This window comes from Aphanomyces astaci (genome assembly GCF_000520075.1).
Source record: "Aphanomyces astaci strain APO3 unplaced genomic scaffold supercont1.6, whole genome shotgun sequence".
Taxonomy (NCBI): Eukaryota; Oomycota; class Saprolegniomycetes; order Saprolegniales; family Verrucalvaceae; genus Aphanomyces; species Aphanomyces astaci.
This window is the reverse complement of record NW_009798269.1, coordinates 800,369-816,547: the sequence shown is the minus strand read 5'-3', so window position 1 is coordinate 816,547 and position 16,179 is coordinate 800,369. Positions and strand designations below refer to the sequence as shown.

At 50.9% G+C, this 16,179-nt stretch overlaps 8 protein-coding genes across 10 annotated transcripts; 3 read left to right on the top strand and 5 right to left on the bottom strand.

Annotated features, from left to right (window-relative positions):
* Window positions 1-1,939: 1,939 nt before the first annotated feature.
* On the bottom strand, window positions 1,940-4,384 carry H257_03631 (hypothetical protein). The gene is made up of 6 exons (XM_009827805.1): window positions 4,224-4,384; window positions 4,025-4,169; window positions 3,098-3,961; window positions 2,907-3,024; window positions 2,599-2,819; window positions 1,940-2,463 (listed from the first exon to the last, which is right to left on the bottom strand). Exons 1-6 carry the CDS (start codon window positions 4,326-4,328, stop codon window positions 2,072-2,074), a joined length of 1,845 nt encoding a protein of 614 aa, XP_009826107.1. The 5' UTR covers window positions 4,329-4,384; the 3' UTR covers window positions 1,940-2,071.
* Window positions 4,385-4,733: 349 nt separating this feature from the next.
* Window positions 4,734-5,621, bottom strand: H257_03630 (hypothetical protein). The gene is made up of 3 exons (XM_009827804.1): window positions 5,274-5,621; window positions 5,163-5,228; window positions 4,734-5,117 (listed from the first exon to the last, which is right to left on the bottom strand). The coding sequence occupies exons 1-3, from the start codon at window positions 5,610-5,612 to the stop codon at window positions 4,758-4,760; spliced, it is 765 nt and encodes a 254-aa protein (XP_009826106.1). The 5' UTR covers window positions 5,613-5,621; the 3' UTR covers window positions 4,734-4,757.
* A 198-nt stretch (window positions 5,622-5,819) lies between these two features.
* On the top strand, window positions 5,820-7,409 carry H257_03629 (hypothetical protein). The gene is made up of 2 exons (XM_009827803.1): window positions 5,820-6,642; window positions 6,837-7,409. Exons 1-2 carry the CDS (start codon window positions 5,856-5,858, stop codon window positions 7,346-7,348), a joined length of 1,299 nt encoding a protein of 432 aa, XP_009826105.1. The 5' UTR covers window positions 5,820-5,855; the 3' UTR covers window positions 7,349-7,409.
* Window positions 7,410-7,713: 304 nt separating this feature from the next.
* Window positions 7,714-9,176, top strand: H257_03628. Of its 2 annotated transcripts, XM_009827801.1 has the most exons (4): window positions 7,714-8,231; window positions 8,294-8,515; window positions 8,603-8,710; window positions 8,760-9,176. In XM_009827801.1, the coding sequence occupies exons 1-4, from the start codon at window positions 7,785-7,787 to the stop codon at window positions 9,054-9,056; spliced, it is 1,074 nt and encodes a 357-aa protein (XP_009826103.1). In that variant the 5' UTR covers window positions 7,714-7,784; the 3' UTR covers window positions 9,057-9,176. The 2 variants fall into 2 exon arrangements, with proteins under 2 accessions (XP_009826103.1, XP_009826104.1); XM_009827802.1 differs by having other exon boundaries at window positions 8,603-9,176.
* A 117-nt stretch (window positions 9,177-9,293) lies between these two features.
* Window positions 9,294-10,465, bottom strand: H257_03627 (hypothetical protein). The gene is made up of 3 exons (XM_009827800.1): window positions 10,178-10,465; window positions 10,028-10,117; window positions 9,294-9,962 (listed from the first exon to the last, which is right to left on the bottom strand). The coding sequence occupies exons 1-3, from the start codon at window positions 10,350-10,352 to the stop codon at window positions 9,361-9,363; spliced, it is 867 nt and encodes a 288-aa protein (XP_009826102.1). The 5' UTR covers window positions 10,353-10,465; the 3' UTR covers window positions 9,294-9,360.
* Window positions 10,466-10,729: 264 nt separating this feature from the next.
* H257_03626 (hypothetical protein) lies at window positions 10,730-11,683 on the bottom strand. Its single transcript, XM_009827799.1, has 3 exons — window positions 11,555-11,683; window positions 11,340-11,459; window positions 10,730-11,285 (listed from the first exon to the last, which is right to left on the bottom strand). The coding sequence occupies exons 1-3, from the start codon at window positions 11,595-11,597 to the stop codon at window positions 10,873-10,875; spliced, it is 576 nt and encodes a 191-aa protein (XP_009826101.1). The 5' UTR covers window positions 11,598-11,683; the 3' UTR covers window positions 10,730-10,872.
* Window positions 11,684-12,227: 544 nt separating this feature from the next.
* Window positions 12,228-13,416, top strand: H257_03625. 2 transcript variants are annotated; one of them, XM_009827797.1, is made up of 3 exons: window positions 12,259-12,799; window positions 12,863-13,048; window positions 13,267-13,416. In XM_009827797.1, the coding sequence occupies exons 1-3, from the start codon at window positions 12,296-12,298 to the stop codon at window positions 13,345-13,347; spliced, it is 771 nt and encodes a 256-aa protein (XP_009826099.1). In that variant the 5' UTR covers window positions 12,259-12,295; the 3' UTR covers window positions 13,348-13,416. The 2 variants fall into 2 exon arrangements, with proteins under 2 accessions (XP_009826100.1, XP_009826099.1); XM_009827798.1 differs by lacking the exon at window positions 13,267-13,416 and having other exon boundaries at window positions 12,228-12,799; window positions 12,863-13,113.
* H257_03624 (hypothetical protein) lies at window positions 13,367-16,176 on the bottom strand (the record flags this gene model as incomplete). Its single annotated transcript, XM_009827796.1, has 8 exons — window positions 13,367-13,616; window positions 13,677-13,701; window positions 13,770-13,860; window positions 14,294-14,422; window positions 14,480-14,605; window positions 15,240-15,644; window positions 15,702-15,966; window positions 16,017-16,176. 8 exons carry the CDS (start codon window positions 16,174-16,176, stop codon window positions 13,459-13,461), a joined length of 1,359 nt encoding a protein of 452 aa, XP_009826098.1. The 3' UTR covers window positions 13,367-13,458.
* Between the last annotated feature and the right edge of the window lie 3 nt (window positions 16,177-16,179).

Below are 16,179 nucleotides of genomic sequence, written 5' to 3'. Positions count from 1 at the left end.
GATCACAATGGACCCAGCGCCAAACGACGAAATCGAAATGGGCATCGATGCGTTGGCAGTGAAAATACGTGGCGCCACCACCGTGTCGCCCCCTTGGTCTGTTTGCAGGTACTGGATTGAGTTTGTCGGGATGTAAATGTTAATCAAATATTGACCGTCCACCTTGACATTTTGTGCAAACGTGTAGGGAGTTAGTTGATAACGCAGAGGAAATTGTAAAACTGATTGATTGGCGTTATCTACATCTACATGCATGACTACTGTGACTATACTATATCTAATGCTATATATACGTGCGCTCTGCAGAAGGAACTTCTGGTGTCCATGGCCGAGCACGCCGCACGCCAATCGAGCTTGGTCGTAAACTGACGTCAACAGTGACGTCTGTTCTGATTGGTCGATAAGCCTATGACGCCACTGGAGTGACGTCGTTACAAAACGCCAGCTCCAGGACGTTGAGGATGTTGCCAGGGATGACGTTGATGGTCAGGGCGTTTAGCACGTTGGAGCTGCTCGCTCGAAACACCACCGACGGTTTGGGTTGATCCGGTCTTCGAAAACATATCCCCCCGTGTTGCGCAAAACAAGGCCGCGAATGTCGGAGGACGAGGTTGCGTTGAAAACTTTCATTTGGTTCATCCACATGTTCATAACAGTAAAATCAAGAATGAGAAATAAGCCCGCAGAAGGTGCCAGGAATTTTGGGAGCGTTTATACGTGTGGGTTCTGTTTTGACGACGTCGATGGGCCACGAACGGCAACGTTTCATGGTTTCATGACCATTTACTAAGAAGGCGCATTTTCTAGACAAATCCGTGCAAAAACGACCAACAATTCCTCGTGGCAAGTTAAATGAGTATGGCTTTCTAACGTTAGGTAGATTGAGATAATGAAGGAGTGGACACACCTACTGTACCGTACGAGCTAAGCACAAATATAAGGAACAATGTGCAGCAAATCGCTACTACAGTAGTATTAAAAGTGTGTTATTTATGCTTTGTTCGTGGTGGAAGGTGTAGGTGTCGCTACCAACGTAAACTCGACGTGGTTGGGCCGTTCCTGCAGTCTTGCACATTGGCGCAGCGTGAACAGCACAACGATCGCCAACACAACATAGCGCAGATTCAAAACGCCAGCGATACAGCTCGAAACCGCTGCATCAGGACTGCAGTCGGCTGACTTAAGGTATTTGCTGGCTTGGCGGTGGGGAGGACCGTGGACGATCGAACAATCGCGACAACTCCCGCTCGATGGATCGAAACGCCTTGGTCTCGGGGATGGGCAGGACGATTTAGGACCACAGTGGAGGGTATGGGGCGAAATTTGGTGAGAATTCGAGTGGACGCGCCGAGTTTCGCGTACAAGTCTCCACTGCCCTCATCTTTGATTTGGACTTGATAGGATGAAACGATATACACGTTTCCACGGCCCACGAACATCATGTTTTGAGTCTTGGCACTGCACCAAATTCGCAAACACGTTGTCCATGCCGGTCGTTTGAGCCAGGCCAGAATTGCACTTTCCCGGCTTCGAGTACACAATGACCAGTCACTGTCGAGTCCAACGAGAATGTCGTGAACGCTTCTTTGGTTGGGCTTGTAGCTGGCCCAACACGAATGGTTCCCGACCCCCTCGCTGTTGTTTTCGACTTCTGATGCCACAGATATCGAACATGATAACCTTGATTCGTATAAAGTGCGATGGGAAAGTGCTCAAGTTAGAAGTGCGTAATATTTGTCGTTGGGTGTATATGCAATCGAAGATAACCTAACACTCGATGATGCCAGAAATCTAGGATTTCAAAGGTCGCCAATAGCCAAGAGGTCAGATTCAAGTAAACAATTATGGCTACGAGCCATTGGTCACGAACGGTAGTACCCTTAGGACGTCCATCCATGTACATCGTTAGAATTTCACATTATACTATCTATAATCGTGTCGCCCTTCAAGATATACTGTAACGTTAATTAGGTCTTATGACAGACTGGCTGTGCTCAATAACGACAAGCTACAGTATGTGAGCTTGATCTACAGCGCACAGTTTTTCGTGCCACCATCACCCGTCGGATTATTAGTTAATCGGTAGATACTTGCGCTGGACGTGTGATTGCCGACCCAGTAAAAACCCCACGAGCCCGGCGCACATGGCTATCACTGCCCCTTGAAATGCCAAAGGAGCACAGTTTTGAGCTGAAAGTCCGACAGTGGTCGGCGGGTAGAAGCCCACGAGCTCCAGCCACCACCGAGGCATGGACATGGACGTGGCCACCAGGTGCTCGTCGGTTAAGTTGGACATGATTACGCCGTCATGAAACGTCGTCACGAGCGCCGTAAACAAAGCCATCGACGCAAGATGCGTTGTTTGTGCAAATGTGTCGGTGGCGTTGGTCAAGAACTCGCCCAGTAACGCAGGGTTTTCAGTTTGTGCAATTTCATTCGCCTTGGCGTGGATGGTATTTTGCACTACATGTGTCACATCCATCAGCATGAGAGGACTCATTCGTAGTACCGGTAGCATATATCACTTATTGGCATGCCACGTTACATTGCATATATTGTATATATATATTGATGCATAGAAAGGAAATTACTACGTACGTTCGAGCGCGTGGGTCTCGGTCTGAATCTGGCAGGCTGACACCACCGGGTGCGCAAAGGCATACCATTTCGATGCATAATTGCCAATAAGGGCGTTGATCCAAAAGGCAGAGTGCATATCAAACTCACGCAACGAACCGTGCCGCAAGGTCGCCGGAATGGCCGTGGCCAAGGCATATACCGGGGTGTAAATCGTCGAGTCGGGCGAGTACGGTCCAAACCTGCTCCACATGTCTCAAAATGAATTTCACATGATTGAAATGACCATGTCACACTCTTCAAATGTCATGCCTTGTTAGGGTTCGTACCAAATGTGGTCGTTGTGTCTATTCGTTGCATCCAGCACTGACACAAACGTATACGTGGCTTCGTATATGCCAATGGCTCGTTCGAAGTGTCCAGTCCCCACGTCAGCGTCGGCGATTTCTATATTCAAGTAGTTGGTACAGTAGCATTTGGTCCTTTGTACATAGTAGTAGCCATATATACTAGCACCAACCATATCGATTGGGGTCGCCATAGGGGCCGGACGCAGGTCCCTTTGTCAAATCAAACTTTGTGCCTTCGTAGTGATCGCGCTGGAATCCCATAACGTCTTGGACAGTTAGTAACGTGTCCACTTTGGCCGAAAAAAACGGAGTGGTGTCCGCAAACGTGTCCACGTTGACATTTTTGTTGGCCAGACTCAACACTCGGCCCACGCGGAGGGAGGAAGAGAGCGTCACGTCCGGCGGGCCCGCGTACGCGTCGGTAAAGTCAAAGGGGGCCACGCCGTCCCAGAATCCATGACGCTTGGCGATGTCCAGTACATTGGCCGACGCCATGAAGTGGTCCGTGTCGGTGAAGTTGATTTCTCGGATCACAAATCGGTTGGCCACGGCGGCGACGTGGTTGTCATGTACCCGCTGGGCCACCCAAATGGCGGACTCTCCAGTGTCGTCTGGGAGCATGTGCAGCATCCACGCTTCGGTCGGATCGGTTATAGTTAGCGCTTCCCCTGCGTTCTCAAATGCACTGGGCGTCTCCCAGAAAGACCCGTAGTATCCATACGTTTCTGCCATCCCCCCCATCAGAGCGATGGCGTCACGGGCACAAGTCGTTCGTTCTAACGCCAAATGCCCCAACTCGACAATGTCCAGACGCGCGCGGCCACCCCCTGAGACCGGTTTGGACACGAATTTCGCAGCGCATGTGCTTTCCCCCATCGCCACACGATGGTCGTTCATGATGGGGTAAACGCCTTCAATGTAACCGTAGGTTGACGGTACTTGGGGGATTTGGGCTATCGGCGTTGTGTCGGTCCAGTTGAAGAACCGCCGGTCCACCAAGGCAGGATCATATGCTGGGCCTCTAGTCGTCCCCACTGCACATGCAACGAAACGGTTAAACATCAGTCTCACGACGACTTTTGTAATGACGCGCCTACCGTAGCGAGGGTAATCCGGCGAAAACACGTATACGTCGCGCTGGCTACCGATCGGATGAGTTTGGGGAGGTATTTTGGCCAAGCGAAAGTCGCAAGACGGACAATCGTTGCTGTGGGTTGTCATGGGCGTGCCATGTGCGGACGCCTGCGTAGATTTGTCATGGACCACAGATTAAAGTTGTCGCAAAAGGTGTGTTACCTTGGCCCCCACAAGGATGGCGGTGCAGTGGCCCTTCACCTTGGACTCTACCGCAGTTGGCCAAGTCGTAGCAATGAAGCCACAAAGAGCAGCAGTCCAACGCATTACTCGAGGTTAATGGGCAGATAAATCTGTGATCGTAACGCCGTCCCAAAGGTCGTGGGCGTCAATTTGGAGCCGTTTCAACTATTTATCCGGACAAGGGATTCATTGACGGGTATGAAATTGTATGTCACCATGTCGTATTCACCTTTTACTTTCAGAAGCCAGAATTCGCAGTCCTTCGGGTAAAGCCATCTTAACCAACCACTAAATCGCAAATTCTGTCGTGTCCATGAAATGCTAGCTGGTACTAACTACCTCGCAACGGAGTTTCATCTATCAATGCAACGACTAGTAGTGGCCAGTTTGTACGGAACGCTACTCCCATCACTTTTAGGTTGAATTCTCGGACAAGTATGCGTATTTCTCAGCATGTACACAAGTCAGTTTGCACCTGCGTAGACTACCTTCGTAACAACACAATGTGGATATTTAGTTGCGAGTTAGCTTGAATTCGTAAATGCCCTCGTCAGTGGTGGGAGCAACCCAAGTAAAACCAGCGTCCGTCGCACACGCCAAGACGTAATCGATCGACACATTGCGCTTGGTGTAGGCCAAGTAGAAAATATTGGCGTCCGAGGATCGGGCAAGGAAGTGACTCGCGGTGGCGAACAGCGGGCCCACGTAGTCCTTTTCGTAGATGATGTCGGCACCAATGAGGACGTCGTACGTGCCTTGCGTCTCGGGGGCCAGGTCTTCGCCCCACAGCAGCTTTTGACAGCACACGTCAGTGTCCAGACCGTTCAACTTGCAGTTTTCTTCCAGCAGCACCATGGACTCGTCGTCGCCGTCCTATCAGAGTTTTCACCGTGTTGATCATTCATTTAATAGTCCTACCGTGATCAATACTTGAGCGCCCAAATGCCACGCCAAGATGCCACATAGACCCAGTCCACTGCCGAGCTAGACACGCCGTGTCATGCACGGACATCACATCGTTGAACGTACCTCCAGCGCACGCTTGCCAGCAAACAAGTGAGGATGCTTGAACATGAAGTCGGACAAGAAGTCCCCAGCATGCCACAGCGTCAGCCCTGTACTGTTGAGCGTCTGGCCTATATCGCGACGGAGGCCATTGAGCTGGATGGAAATGTCGTCGCCGAAGCTGTACGTGAACTTGTCTTCGTTGGGACCCTTCTCCTCTTCCAGTGCCGTCTGCACTTCCTTGCGAATGTCAAAGGATTCATCGTCGTCCTCTACGGTAATCCCTCGCTCGAGGGCAAATTCTCGCAACGCGGCCAGTGCATCGGCCGACAAGCCAATGCCATCCAAGTCCTGTTCCATCATCGCGCCAGCAAAACTCGTAATGCGCGTCCATGATTGGCTCTATCGAATTTTAAAAGACACGGGTGGATTGTGTCTTGCTTTTTGTAATGATTACATTTTAAATCGTATTAATGGATAGTATCTGTTTAAAACCCATTTAAAACCAAATGGCATTTAAAATGGTTTTTCAAGATGCACTTTCGTATCCGTAGTCTCTTAGCATTATCCGGAAGGGGTAAAATCGATCATCCTCTGGTGCTAAGCATGGCATCGAAGGCAACACCGACGACTGGCCTCGATGAGAGTCTTCCCCGCAAGTTGACGGCCGTGGGAGTCCTTGGTGAAGTAGGAGCTGCGTACACGGTATACGAGAAGAACTGGTTCTGCTCTGAATGCAAGCACGAGAACTACGCGCGTCGACCGCGTTGTCTGCGGTGCCGCGCCCCAAAGGTGCAAGCGCCGGACGCGCTGGTGTACAGCAAGACAAATGAAGGCAGCAAATGGCGCGAAGCATTGGATCCATCGACCAACAAGATTTACTACTATCACATCGAGTCCCAGGAAACGCAGTGGGAACGGCCCAAGGAAATGGGCGCGGCGCCGCACTCAACGGGGTGGTTTGGACGCGGCCAAGCCGGCCACGACAACTCCAACAAGTACGAGGACCTGAACACCAAGTACCTTGCGCGTCCTGCGCGGAAGCAGATCGAAGCGATGCCGAACCGGAACACGCGCATGGAAGGCGCGAACGAGTACAACATTTGGTACGACAAGTACATTGGCGACCACTGGGACAACACAAAAGAAAAGGACCCAGCCGAGCACCGCTGCTGCCTCGAAACAGATGCCGGGCACACGAAGGCCGACAAGATCGGCAAGGCCAACAAGTTCTTCTGCCTCCATTTCGCGCGCGGTGGGTGTGCGCGCGGCGCCGGGTGCAACTACTTCCACCGGCTGCCGACAATGGCGGACGAGTTGCGGCTAGGGATGTTGCACGACTGCTTCGGTCGCGAACGACACGCCACCGACCGCGACGACATGAGCGGCACAGGTACAGCTTCGCCACATCGGTCACTCGATACCTTTTTAGTCGTGCACTGTGTGTGGAAGTGTCCTTCACACTAATTTGTGTGTGTCTTAGCTTAGTACACCAAATATTGCGTGTAGACGATTGCATATATTTTCTACAAGAAGTACCTTTTTTTAATTATTAAAAAAATATCAAAATGTGACATCGTTTTGTAGGGAATTTCATGCGGAATTCGCGCACGTTGTACGTGGGGGGACTCAAAAGCAAGAGCATGACGGAGGATGTGATCATGAGTGCGTTTGTCGAGTGGGGTGAAGTGGAGAACGTCAACATTGTGCACCGCCTTGCCGTCGCTTTCGTCCGGTATCGGCATCGGACGTCCGCCGAGTTTGCCAAGGAAGCCATGGGCAACCAAGCGTTGGAAGGCGACGAGATCCTGAGCATCAAGTGGGCCATGGACGACCCCAACCCCGTCGCCAAGCAGGCGGCGCAGCGCGCCGACGCGGACGCGGTCGTGGCCATGCTCAAGTCGCGCAACATCTCAACCGCCCCCGCACCGTTTGAATACCCCGAGGGGTACCACATCCAACCGTCTAAGAAACAAAAGACGACCGACCCCAGCACGATGTACCCCGACACGAACGACCAGTACACTGCGGCGCTCGAAGACGACAAGGCGGCGGCGCTGTTGTCGTACGCTGTCGAGGACGACGGCGCGGCGGAGTAGCAAAGGCAACATGTATGCATCAAGGATAATCATGTAGCAAGTTCCCATCGTTTGCTTCACATTACCTTTGAAACTCTTGGGGTACTAGTACCCCAGTAGTAACTTCACTTCGAAGTACTAGTGAAGTTATGTCACAATTGGGCACAGCGTTCAGGTTGCAGCTTCCTGTACGTCCTGACGTTTGCTCTGAAATTTCATATTTGCGATGTATTTAATTCCATCAATTGGTTTTTCCAATTCAAACGATGGCTATATTTAATTGTCACAAACACACGAATTTTAGTATACAAAAGGCCATATACAAGTTGCTTTGTAACTTGTATTTTACGTGATGACATACGACCCATGGGCATGGGGGGTGGCACCAAAAACAGCGCAACCGCCCTGGCAGAACGAGCGCCAGATCCTGTGGCTTTCGACATCAACAACGCACATCATGAGTGAACTGGCGGCGCAGTTGCAAGCGCTGGGTATTCGCATCGAACCCACAGATGCAGTGTTCCGTACAGGCAGCGACATGCACGACTACGCCCAGGGTTTCCAGTCGTGCATCCCGCAGGAAGTGCACTTCATGAACGCCGAGCTTCGGAATTGCCACATCATGGGCGTGGGTGTGTTTCCGTGCTTGTTCTCTGGATCGGGTCACGTGTATGAGTTTGTGCGGACACTGCGCAAGTGCATCTACGGCAAGGTCAAGCACGCCGTGCAGCTGCGATTGCATCCGAACGGGAACGGCACGTTCGTGCGGACGAACGTCGAGGTGGCCATCAAAGTCATGAGCAAAGCCATCATCCAACAAGGGAATCTGCAGGAAAACCCTCTTGTCGAGCTCGCCACGCAGCAGTACCTGTCCACACCAGGCCATCCCCACGTCCTCACCTTGGTTGAACCCGCCACCATCACCATCTATCTACCTGTGAGGTTAACAGCGCTGTGTCCACGTAGATTGAATGTCTGCACGACCCCGAGTTTATCTACGCAGTGCTGCCGTTCTGCCGGGGCGGCGAACTGTTTTCCCTCGTTGAAACAGGCGGCGCCATGGACGAAGGCGAGTGCCGCCGCTGGTTTACCCAAGTGCTCCGAGGGGTCGCGTACCTGCAAAGCCGATACATTTGCCACCGCGACATGTCATTAGAAAACGTTTTGCTCGATGGCAACACGTCCAAGGTACCAACATCCCCACGATGATCGAAACCTCTCCGTGTAGATGAAGTAAAAGTTCTGACCAATGACAACAACACATTGCCTGGATAGATCATCGACTTTGGGCTGTGTGTGGGCATTCCAGTGGATGCAAACGGCATGACATACGCGTTGCCGCCGTCTGGGGCTGTGGGGAAGATCTTTTACATGCCTCCAGAGGTATTCGATTAGGATGTAGATATATAAACCCGACCGTCATCTTGGCTAGATCTACCGCAACCAAGTGCCGTTCAACGGGTTCGCGGCCGACATTTGGTCGATGGGGGTGATGCTATTCATCATGGTCACAGGCGCCCCGCCGTTCGAACGGCCAGACGACATGGATCCGCGCTTCCAAATGATCGCCACGGGCCGCATGAACGAAATGCTCGACAGCTGGGGCATGACTCACGTGAGTTCGGCCGTTCGAGATCTCCTCAATCGGCTGCTCGTGGTGCAAGACCCGAGTCGGCGGCTCTCGCTAGACCAGATCATGCAGCATCCGTGGGTGCTCGAGTCGACTTGAAGTTCCCCCTCCCCTCGACCCAAGTCCCCCCCTTCCACACACAACGCCGCCATAACCATAGACACCATTCTAATCTAAGTCATCCATTGTTCGGTAATAACGTACGGAACGTGGTAGAGGCTTTACAATACATGTCGGCATGGCAGCGGCCCCCCCCCGAACACCTCTTTTGTATGGAGGGTGCAATTCGAAGCGTCGATTCCGACATGAATGCTGAATGAAATGAACAACCATTGATAGGGAAAGAGTGTTCACGCACTTCACGTCCATGTATGTATCCATCGGCATTATGCTCACTGATCTACTATTCGTCGCATTCAAGTTCGTCGCCGCCGCCTTTCGGGTAGTTGTTTTTAGATGGTGGCGAAGTTGGAGATGTGTTGCTGTTGGGGGTCACGGACGGGGAAGGGGCGGATCCGGTCACGACGTCCACTTCCCAGCAGCTCACGTACCGGTCTTGCCCTGGGTTGAACGACCACTCCCAGTGAAACGAGTATGCGCCGACGGCCAGATCTGGCTCCAGGTCAAAGCACACGGTGCACAGCGCCTTGTCCTTTTGCTCGCAAAACTTGGGGCAGTTCTGGAATCCCTTGTAGTCGATCACGCCGTTGACGTGGACGCCGTTGAGGTGGTTGTACTCGTGCGGCCACTTGAACAAGGCGGGGTCGGCCGTCTCGCCCTTGTCGGACCGGTAGATGCGCATCCCCGAGTCGGGAATGTACTGGTTTGTACACGAGTCGGCCACGTGGTTCTTGGCCGGATACGCCAGACACACCCGCTGTCCGGGCGTGTATTTGGCCTTGGGATTGGCCGCCGTGTACGCATTAGACGCGTCGCGGCTGCACTGGCACGACTTGGTCGTTTGCTGGTACTGCAACGGTCCCTCGAACCCAAACACGTCGCCGCCTAGACATGGTAGATTGACACATGATGATTACATGATGGACAAACGTGGATATATGCTCACGCACGGGCAGCGGCACATCGAGGGAACCCGACGCAGTTTTTCGGATTGTAATAGTTCTTGTCGGCGTCCGATTGAATCACGTAGTTGGAGCATTCTACGATTGGAGGATTGACCATGTTTGGCTACAAGCGAGGATGGGGGGTGGAGGGAGTACCGATCCACGAATGACCTTGCACCACCACGGCCGCGAATATGCCCGTCAACGCCCCAACCAACCACGTACGCATGATGCTGCTAGTGCAAGACTGGCGCAGGTAGCTACGGGAAGAAGTAACGAAGGGGGGGAACCATGATGTGTCGCTTGGGGCTACTGGGAATAGGAGACACATGTATATATTTACTGTCAGTGTCTAAATATACACTCGGCCATGCCACGTTGACGTAAGAGTATATTAGACCTCGCTTGGAGAGCTAGCTACATACCTCATGCCCAAAGAAGTGATGCCATATACAGGACCACCATTATCGTGATGGCGGGCGAGAAATGTAAGCGTTACAACGTGTATTGGCAAGGTTACTGTATCCAATGTATTTATAGACACTTGTGTGGGTATTAATACTATATGTCAACATTATTGCACACAGGATATGAAAAGTGACGTGGCGAGTTGAAATCGATACAAAGGTATATTGCGTTTGATCAGAAGCTCGTGGAGACCACAACCATGCGCATGTTTGTATCGTACGTCATATGGCAGCATAAGAAGGAACCTGCATGCATCGTTGTTAGGAAAATTATGCACACTAACGAGCGCCCAATCCATCCGGTGGCCTTCGGGTCCGTCGTCGTGTAGCACACTCAGCAGAGGCGACCGACCGCAGGTGGATTCGTGGCGTGGTGTGTACAGTTTATAGGAAGTCGGACATCCAACGGAAGCCATCTGCGTACCCCATTCGCCGCACCACGGAGCACATGTACAATTCGATGGGACGGATGTTGGCATCGCGGTTTCCGCGGGTTTCCTTGCCGTAGGTTTCGTACAAACCCAACGCGGCGCGCAGCTCGTCCTCGGACGCCGCGCGGGGGATATCAATCTTGTTCCCCAACACAAGGAACGGCACGCTTGCGAGTTCGTCGCACCCGAGCAACGTGTCCAATTCGCGCTTGGATTCGGGGAAACGGTCACGGTCCAACGCATCGACCAAGAACACGACGCCGTCGACGGTGGCAAAGTAGTCGCGCCACAACTTACGCGCGGTTTCGTGCCCGCCCAAGTCGAACGTGCGAAGACGCAGCTTGCCAATGATCAATTCTTCCGAGTCTGCGTGCATGCCATGTTAGCCACCCGTGGGGAGAAGGACGAAGATGGACGTACTGGGATGCAAAGTCGGCTCGTGCACTGCGACACGATCGTCCTTGAGCATGTGTAACAAGGTGGTTTTGCCGGCATTGTCCAAGCCCAAGAACAGGATCTTGGCATTCTTGTGGTGAAGACCTATGGGCGCACCACCATGATGAGGGTCATATTCCGACATGTAGCAGCATGCTTCCGCCCCCTAACTAGCTCCATCTACAGGAGGAGGTACGTACCAAGGAAGCCGAGCACGCCGTAGAACCAGTCCAGGAAGAACATCTTTGCCGCGAGTGTTCACTGCCAAACAGAAAATGAAGAAGGCAGCCAGGGGACACCATACAAAACTCAAGTGAGTTTCGCGCTGGTAGTGAAACTACACTTTTTTATTCGACGCGTCGCCACGTCATACTCGACACATCCACTTTCAGCGTGTATTCGAATATAGAGGTAAAATGCATTAATTTGATTGGAATTGAGTATCTATTTTCACAAGGTATATTATTGAATAGGTGATGACGTCAAAGTAATTTACTTGGAACGAGAATGGTTTACGACCTCACTTTTTACCAAAGTATTTACGAATATTCTTCAAAATTCCAACGAAATTGCCTCAAAATTCAACATTTCTACCTCTTTTTCGGACACTGTTGTTTGTGCTTGTCAACGTTCTGTCAATCAAGTCATCGTAATAGTTGTAGACCACATATGCACCATGGAGCTCCTTTCATTTAAATGTAGTACTGCCCACCTTATCTTCAGCAATGAGCAATCCATCAACGTTTGAGCGAATATGACATGATTCCGTCAAATATCCAAACAAATTTGTAAATTCGACCAAATGTCGTCGACTTGATATATTTGTCGTCGCTCGTTGTGATTCGTCAAAATTCATTCTTGTCGGTGATTGGACAAAACACTTTTAAAAAACCTACTTCAATTACTCGACTTGACCGTGAACACGCCGCCGAGTCGTCATCATGAGGCGAGGCAAGATGGGCATTGGAGCCGTCAAGTGGAAGCAGGACCAGAAGAAGGCGTATGAGGAAGTGGGCGCGCAATTGACACAGAACCACTTGACGCATGTGCAAGAGCAGCTGCAGGTGTTCAAGACCAACTTGCAAACGTTCGCGGTCAAGTACAAGTCGCAGATCAAGAAGGATCCCGAGTTTCGCAAGCGCTTCCAGGTCATGTGTGCCAAGATTGGGGTCGACCCCCTCGCATCCCAGAAAGGGTTTTGGTCCGAGCTGCTGGACATGGGCGATTTCTACTACGAGCTGGCTGTGCAAATCATCGAAGTGTGCATCTTGACGCGCAACAAGAACGGCGGATTGATTGCGATCCAGGACCTTCTCGCGCTGCTGGACCAGCGACGCGGGCCCATGATGCAAAAGATCTCGGACGACGACATCAAGCGATCTGTGAAGAAGCTCAAAGTTCTCGGCGAAGGCTTTAACGTGATTGAACTTGGCATGAAAACGATGGTAACGTTGCATGCATGCTCACTCAATGCATGAATCGATCGTGATGCTGACAAACATGTACAGATTGTGACTGTACCAGTGGAGCTAAGTCAAGACCATTCGTCCATCTTGCTGCTCGCCCAAGACACGCAAGGGGTGGTGACAGTCGCCACGTTGGCGGACCGATTGGGGTGGGATGCGAATCGAAGTACGTTGGCGCTGAACGTTCTCTTGCGGGAAGGCATGGTGTGGCTGGATGGAGGAGACCAGGTAAGTCATATTCGACAATAACCCTATATCCTAAAAGTATCCAATCTATTTATTCGTGAACTCTCATCTAACTGCTGTAAATATGTAAATAGAACTTGCATCTTTTACAAAGTGTACTCTCCATTTTGATATATTTCTTCTATTGCCATGTTTTTGCAAAAAGCCTCCATTTTGAAGCTATGTATGTCCCTCATATATATATATCTAAAATGCTGTAGAATGGTTCTGGCGCGGCGTATTACTTCCCCAGCATTGCATTGGGCCCATCGACGTCGTCGTCAAGTACGAGCTCAAGTTAAAAGCTTCCAAACAAGGTCATTTTCGACAGGAAAATAGTCAGTTTATGGTGCATATACACACCCAAAAGTGTTGGGTTGAGTTTCCTATGACAGGTCGCAATGATAGCTAGCTTACTCGTCGTGGTTTCGATGCAAAGCCACGATCGGGGCGTGCGGGGCGTGGGTGCGCACCATCGTCGCATAAAACAGCACACAACTGACCGTGGCCAGCGCCGTCGCGCCGTACGCAGGCCCGGCAGACGACATCACATACAAATACCCTGACAGCACTACACCAAACAACCTCTCATGTCGTTTCTTCATACATATTCCAGTACAATCACACGTACAAGGCCCCGCGGTTCGCGCCAATGCCTACAAGGCACCATCCACAGTTATATGCTGCAGTTTTGTATATATATATATATCCTCCAGGGTAATACCGTGAGCGAATCAGACACTCCCATGATGCCTCCAAGGGATTCCGGCGCTACGGACGCCGTCTGCAATGACACGGAGCACGCTCGCAGCACACTGTACCATTTGTATCTCAATTAGGAATGGATGTAGCCACATCGAGCAACTTGTTGATTGCAAGGAGTATATGTAGTGGATTCGGTGCAAATATATATCAAGATTATATTGTCAAATCCGTTTCAATTTGGAACTTGACAAATGTATTTGAGAATATCCTAGCCAATCAAAGTGCACTAATATGAAATTTCATCCAATCATCGATTGTTGGCCCCACTCAAATGTTTATCACTCAAATGTTTATCTTGAAATGTTATACCATACATTGAATAAGCTTAAAATCTGACTCTGTCGAGTCCAAATTTCAGCGCCAACTTTGAGTGGATCTGATTGGCTCTTCCAGAAAAGTATTCAGCCAATGAGAACATCCAGATTGATTCAACATGGCTTAGAAAACTACGCGAGTATTGGATAGAGAATTCACAATAAATACCTGATGGCCACCACTTGTGGCGCTTGCAGGGCGAGGACCATGGGTAGCGAGGTCGACATGGCAATGCTGAGAAACGTCAGCACGTACACGACACTCGCGCCTTGCACCAGCAGCGTCTCGGACTGCACCCTGTCGCAGAAATATTGTACATATTAGTATATATATGTATAATATATATCGACGTACCAAGCGACCAACCGGCCGACGACAAGGCCACTGGACGCTGCCAACCCGCCCATGTAACTCAAAACGTACCCCCGCGTAGTGGACGACGCGTTATACTTTTCTTCCAACAACAGCATAAAGTGACTCCTACAAATATTACGGTCACTTCAATTTTGTATTAAAAATAAAATCATTGCACAGGTACTGTACTACTACTTCAATATTAATATTGTGAATCGAGAATTTGTATCTTCCATATTACGTCAATTTGCACTTAATTATAATATCCCAAGGCAACTATATATCTTACACTAACATTGTACCATTTGTCCAATTATTTGCACTAACTTCTACATCCCAGCGAAACTACCGTTGACACACAACCTTATCCACAACCTCAAGTTCTACCCAAATGCGAATCAACGTCAACCACACATATACAATTATATATATATATATATATATATATACATTCATATATTGGTCATTCGATTTCAAAATGGACTGGGGCTACCAATCGAATCGACGAAGCAAAATAAATCGACGCAGTAAACGACGGACCGAAGTAGCCAATGAAATGTTCGAATAAAAACCTTTTAACCAATCAAATTGCAGGTGTATCCGGTGCAATACCAAGCTTTTCGATTTCACAAACAGTTCAACATTGACAGGATTCATAGTGAGTATAGTTAGTTCAAGTAAAACGACTTCTCGATGATTTGACGTCGTTCGCCGAATCTACCGAAGATACCACATTTAGCTTGAAAGCACTATATCGTACCGAAATAAGATGGCCGCAGCTGCCATGAGCAGACGCACACTGAGCAAGTTTCGAGCGATGGGAGACAGCGCGAGAATGTCCTTGTAGTCGCTGAGCTTGTCCAGCACGGCCCGGGCGATGGAGCGGATGTCATGGGCCACTTCTGGCGCGTCTCGGTCGGTGTCGAGGAGCATGGGGTCGATGTCGGTGGGGTCGTCGCACAAGATCTCTCTCGATGCCACCACCTTGGGCTTGGCAGGGGGCACGTACAGTAGCACGAGCACGTAATTGCAGCAAAACACGACCGCCGTGAGCATCGCCGTGTAGTTGAATCCGTTGGGGTAGGCCCCAAGGATGCCACCCACGAGAGGGCCGAAGATAAACCCAAAGCTCGAGTACGCGTTGATCTTGCCGAGGGCATCTGCCCTATACACACCATATTGGGCATCAGGTGTGGGGAAGATGGGGAAGGATGGGAAGGACCTCGCGTTTGGCAACGTTTGATCGGCCACGGCCAACCGCACGGTGCTCAGCGTGTGTTTGAACACGCCGCACGGCACGCGGGAGAAGACGACCATGGACAGCGTCATGGAGAACCCGAGAATGGCATACCCGACGGCGGACCCGGCGATGCCCACGAGCAACACCAGTCGGCGGTCGAAGATGTCGCTCAGCACACCCGCGAGAGGCGCACTGACCATCTGAATTGCGCCGTACAGCGACGAAATGTACCCAATCGATACCGCATCTACAGCCAGCCGAGGTGACGTCGACCAATGTTGGATCGAAGGGTGTTACCTCCACCAAGCGACTTGACATAGGACGGCAGAGACGGTACAATCAACGACACGGAGAACAGATCGAGGAAAGAGATCAAGTAGAGCACCTCCACCGGTGCCAACACCGCTGCGGTGGCAGGACTGCCGATTACAGCCGACTTCAGTGGCAAGGTGGTCATCCT

What these genes read in the sequence shown, in the direction of transcription:
- H257_03631 (XM_009827805.1), bottom strand. Translation starts at nt 4,328, where the DNA reads ATGCGTTGGACTGCTGCTCTTTGTGGCTTCATTGCTACGACTTGGCCA. An exon ending in CCATCCTTGTGGGGGCCAAG is followed by an intron (nt 4,170 to 4,223) that starts GTAACACACCTT and finishes AAATCTACGCAG; the next exon opens with GCGTCCGCACATGGCACGCC. An exon ending in TGGCGACCCCAATCGATATG is followed by an intron (nt 3,025 to 3,097) that starts GTTGGTGCTAGT and finishes ACTTGAATATAG; the next exon opens with AAATCGCCGACGCTGACGTG.
- H257_03630 (XM_009827804.1), bottom strand. Translation starts at nt 5,612, where the DNA reads ATGATGGAACAGGACTTGGATGGCATTGGCTTGTCGGCCGATGCACTG. An exon ending in CTGGCAAGCGTGCGCTGGAG is followed by an intron (nt 5,229 to 5,273) that starts GTACGTTCAACG and finishes CGGCGTGTCTAG; the next exon opens with CTCGGCAGTGGACTGGGTCT. An exon ending in GCGCTCAAGTATTGATCACG is followed by an intron (nt 5,118 to 5,162) that starts GTAGGACTATTA and finishes AAACTCTGATAG; the next exon opens with GACGGCGACGACGAGTCCAT.
- H257_03629 (XM_009827803.1), top strand. Translation starts at nt 5,856, where the DNA reads ATGGCATCGAAGGCAACACCGACGACTGGCCTCGATGAGAGTCTTCCC. An exon ending in CGACGACATGAGCGGCACAG is followed by an intron (nt 6,643 to 6,836) that starts GTACAGCTTCGC and finishes ATCGTTTTGTAG; the next exon opens with GGAATTTCATGCGGAATTCG.
- H257_03628 (XM_009827801.1), top strand. Translation starts at nt 7,785, where the DNA reads ATGAGTGAACTGGCGGCGCAGTTGCAAGCGCTGGGTATTCGCATCGAA. An exon ending in ATCCCCACGTCCTCACCTTG is followed by an intron (nt 8,232 to 8,293) that starts GTTGAACCCGCC and finishes GTGTCCACGTAG; the next exon opens with ATTGAATGTCTGCACGACCC. An exon ending in TCTTTTACATGCCTCCAGAG is followed by an intron (nt 8,711 to 8,759) that starts GTATTCGATTAG and finishes CATCTTGGCTAG; the next exon opens with ATCTACCGCAACCAAGTGCC.
- H257_03627 (XM_009827800.1), bottom strand. Translation starts at nt 10,352, where the DNA reads ATGTGTCTCCTATTCCCAGTAGCCCCAAGCGACACATCATGGTTCCCC. An exon ending in GCAAGGTCATTCGTGGATCG is followed by an intron (nt 10,118 to 10,177) that starts GTACTCCCTCCA and finishes CTCCAATCGTAG; the next exon opens with AATGCTCCAACTACGTGATT. An exon ending in CCCTCGATGTGCCGCTGCCC is followed by an intron (nt 9,963 to 10,027) that starts GTGCGTGAGCAT and finishes TACCATGTCTAG; the next exon opens with GCGGCGACGTGTTTGGGTTC.
- H257_03626 (XM_009827799.1), bottom strand. Translation starts at nt 11,597, where the DNA reads ATGTTCTTCCTGGACTGGTTCTACGGCGTGCTCGGCTTCCTTG. An exon ending in CGGCGTGCTCGGCTTCCTTG is followed by an intron (nt 11,460 to 11,554) that starts GTACGTACCTCC and finishes GTGCGCCCATAG; the next exon opens with GTCTTCACCACAAGAATGCC. An exon ending in CGAGCCGACTTTGCATCCCA is followed by an intron (nt 11,286 to 11,339) that starts GTACGTCCATCT and finishes GCATGCACGCAG; the next exon opens with ACTCGGAAGAATTGATCATT.
- H257_03625 (XM_009827797.1), top strand. Translation starts at nt 12,296, where the DNA reads ATGAGGCGAGGCAAGATGGGCATTGGAGCCGTCAAGTGGAAGCAGGAC. An exon ending in AACTTGGCATGAAAACGATG is followed by an intron (nt 12,800 to 12,862) that starts GTAACGTTGCAT and finishes AAACATGTACAG; the next exon opens with ATTGTGACTGTACCAGTGGA. An exon ending in GGCTGGATGGAGGAGACCAG is followed by an intron (nt 13,049 to 13,266) that starts GTAAGTCATATT and finishes AAAATGCTGTAG; the next exon opens with AATGGTTCTGGCGCGGCGTA.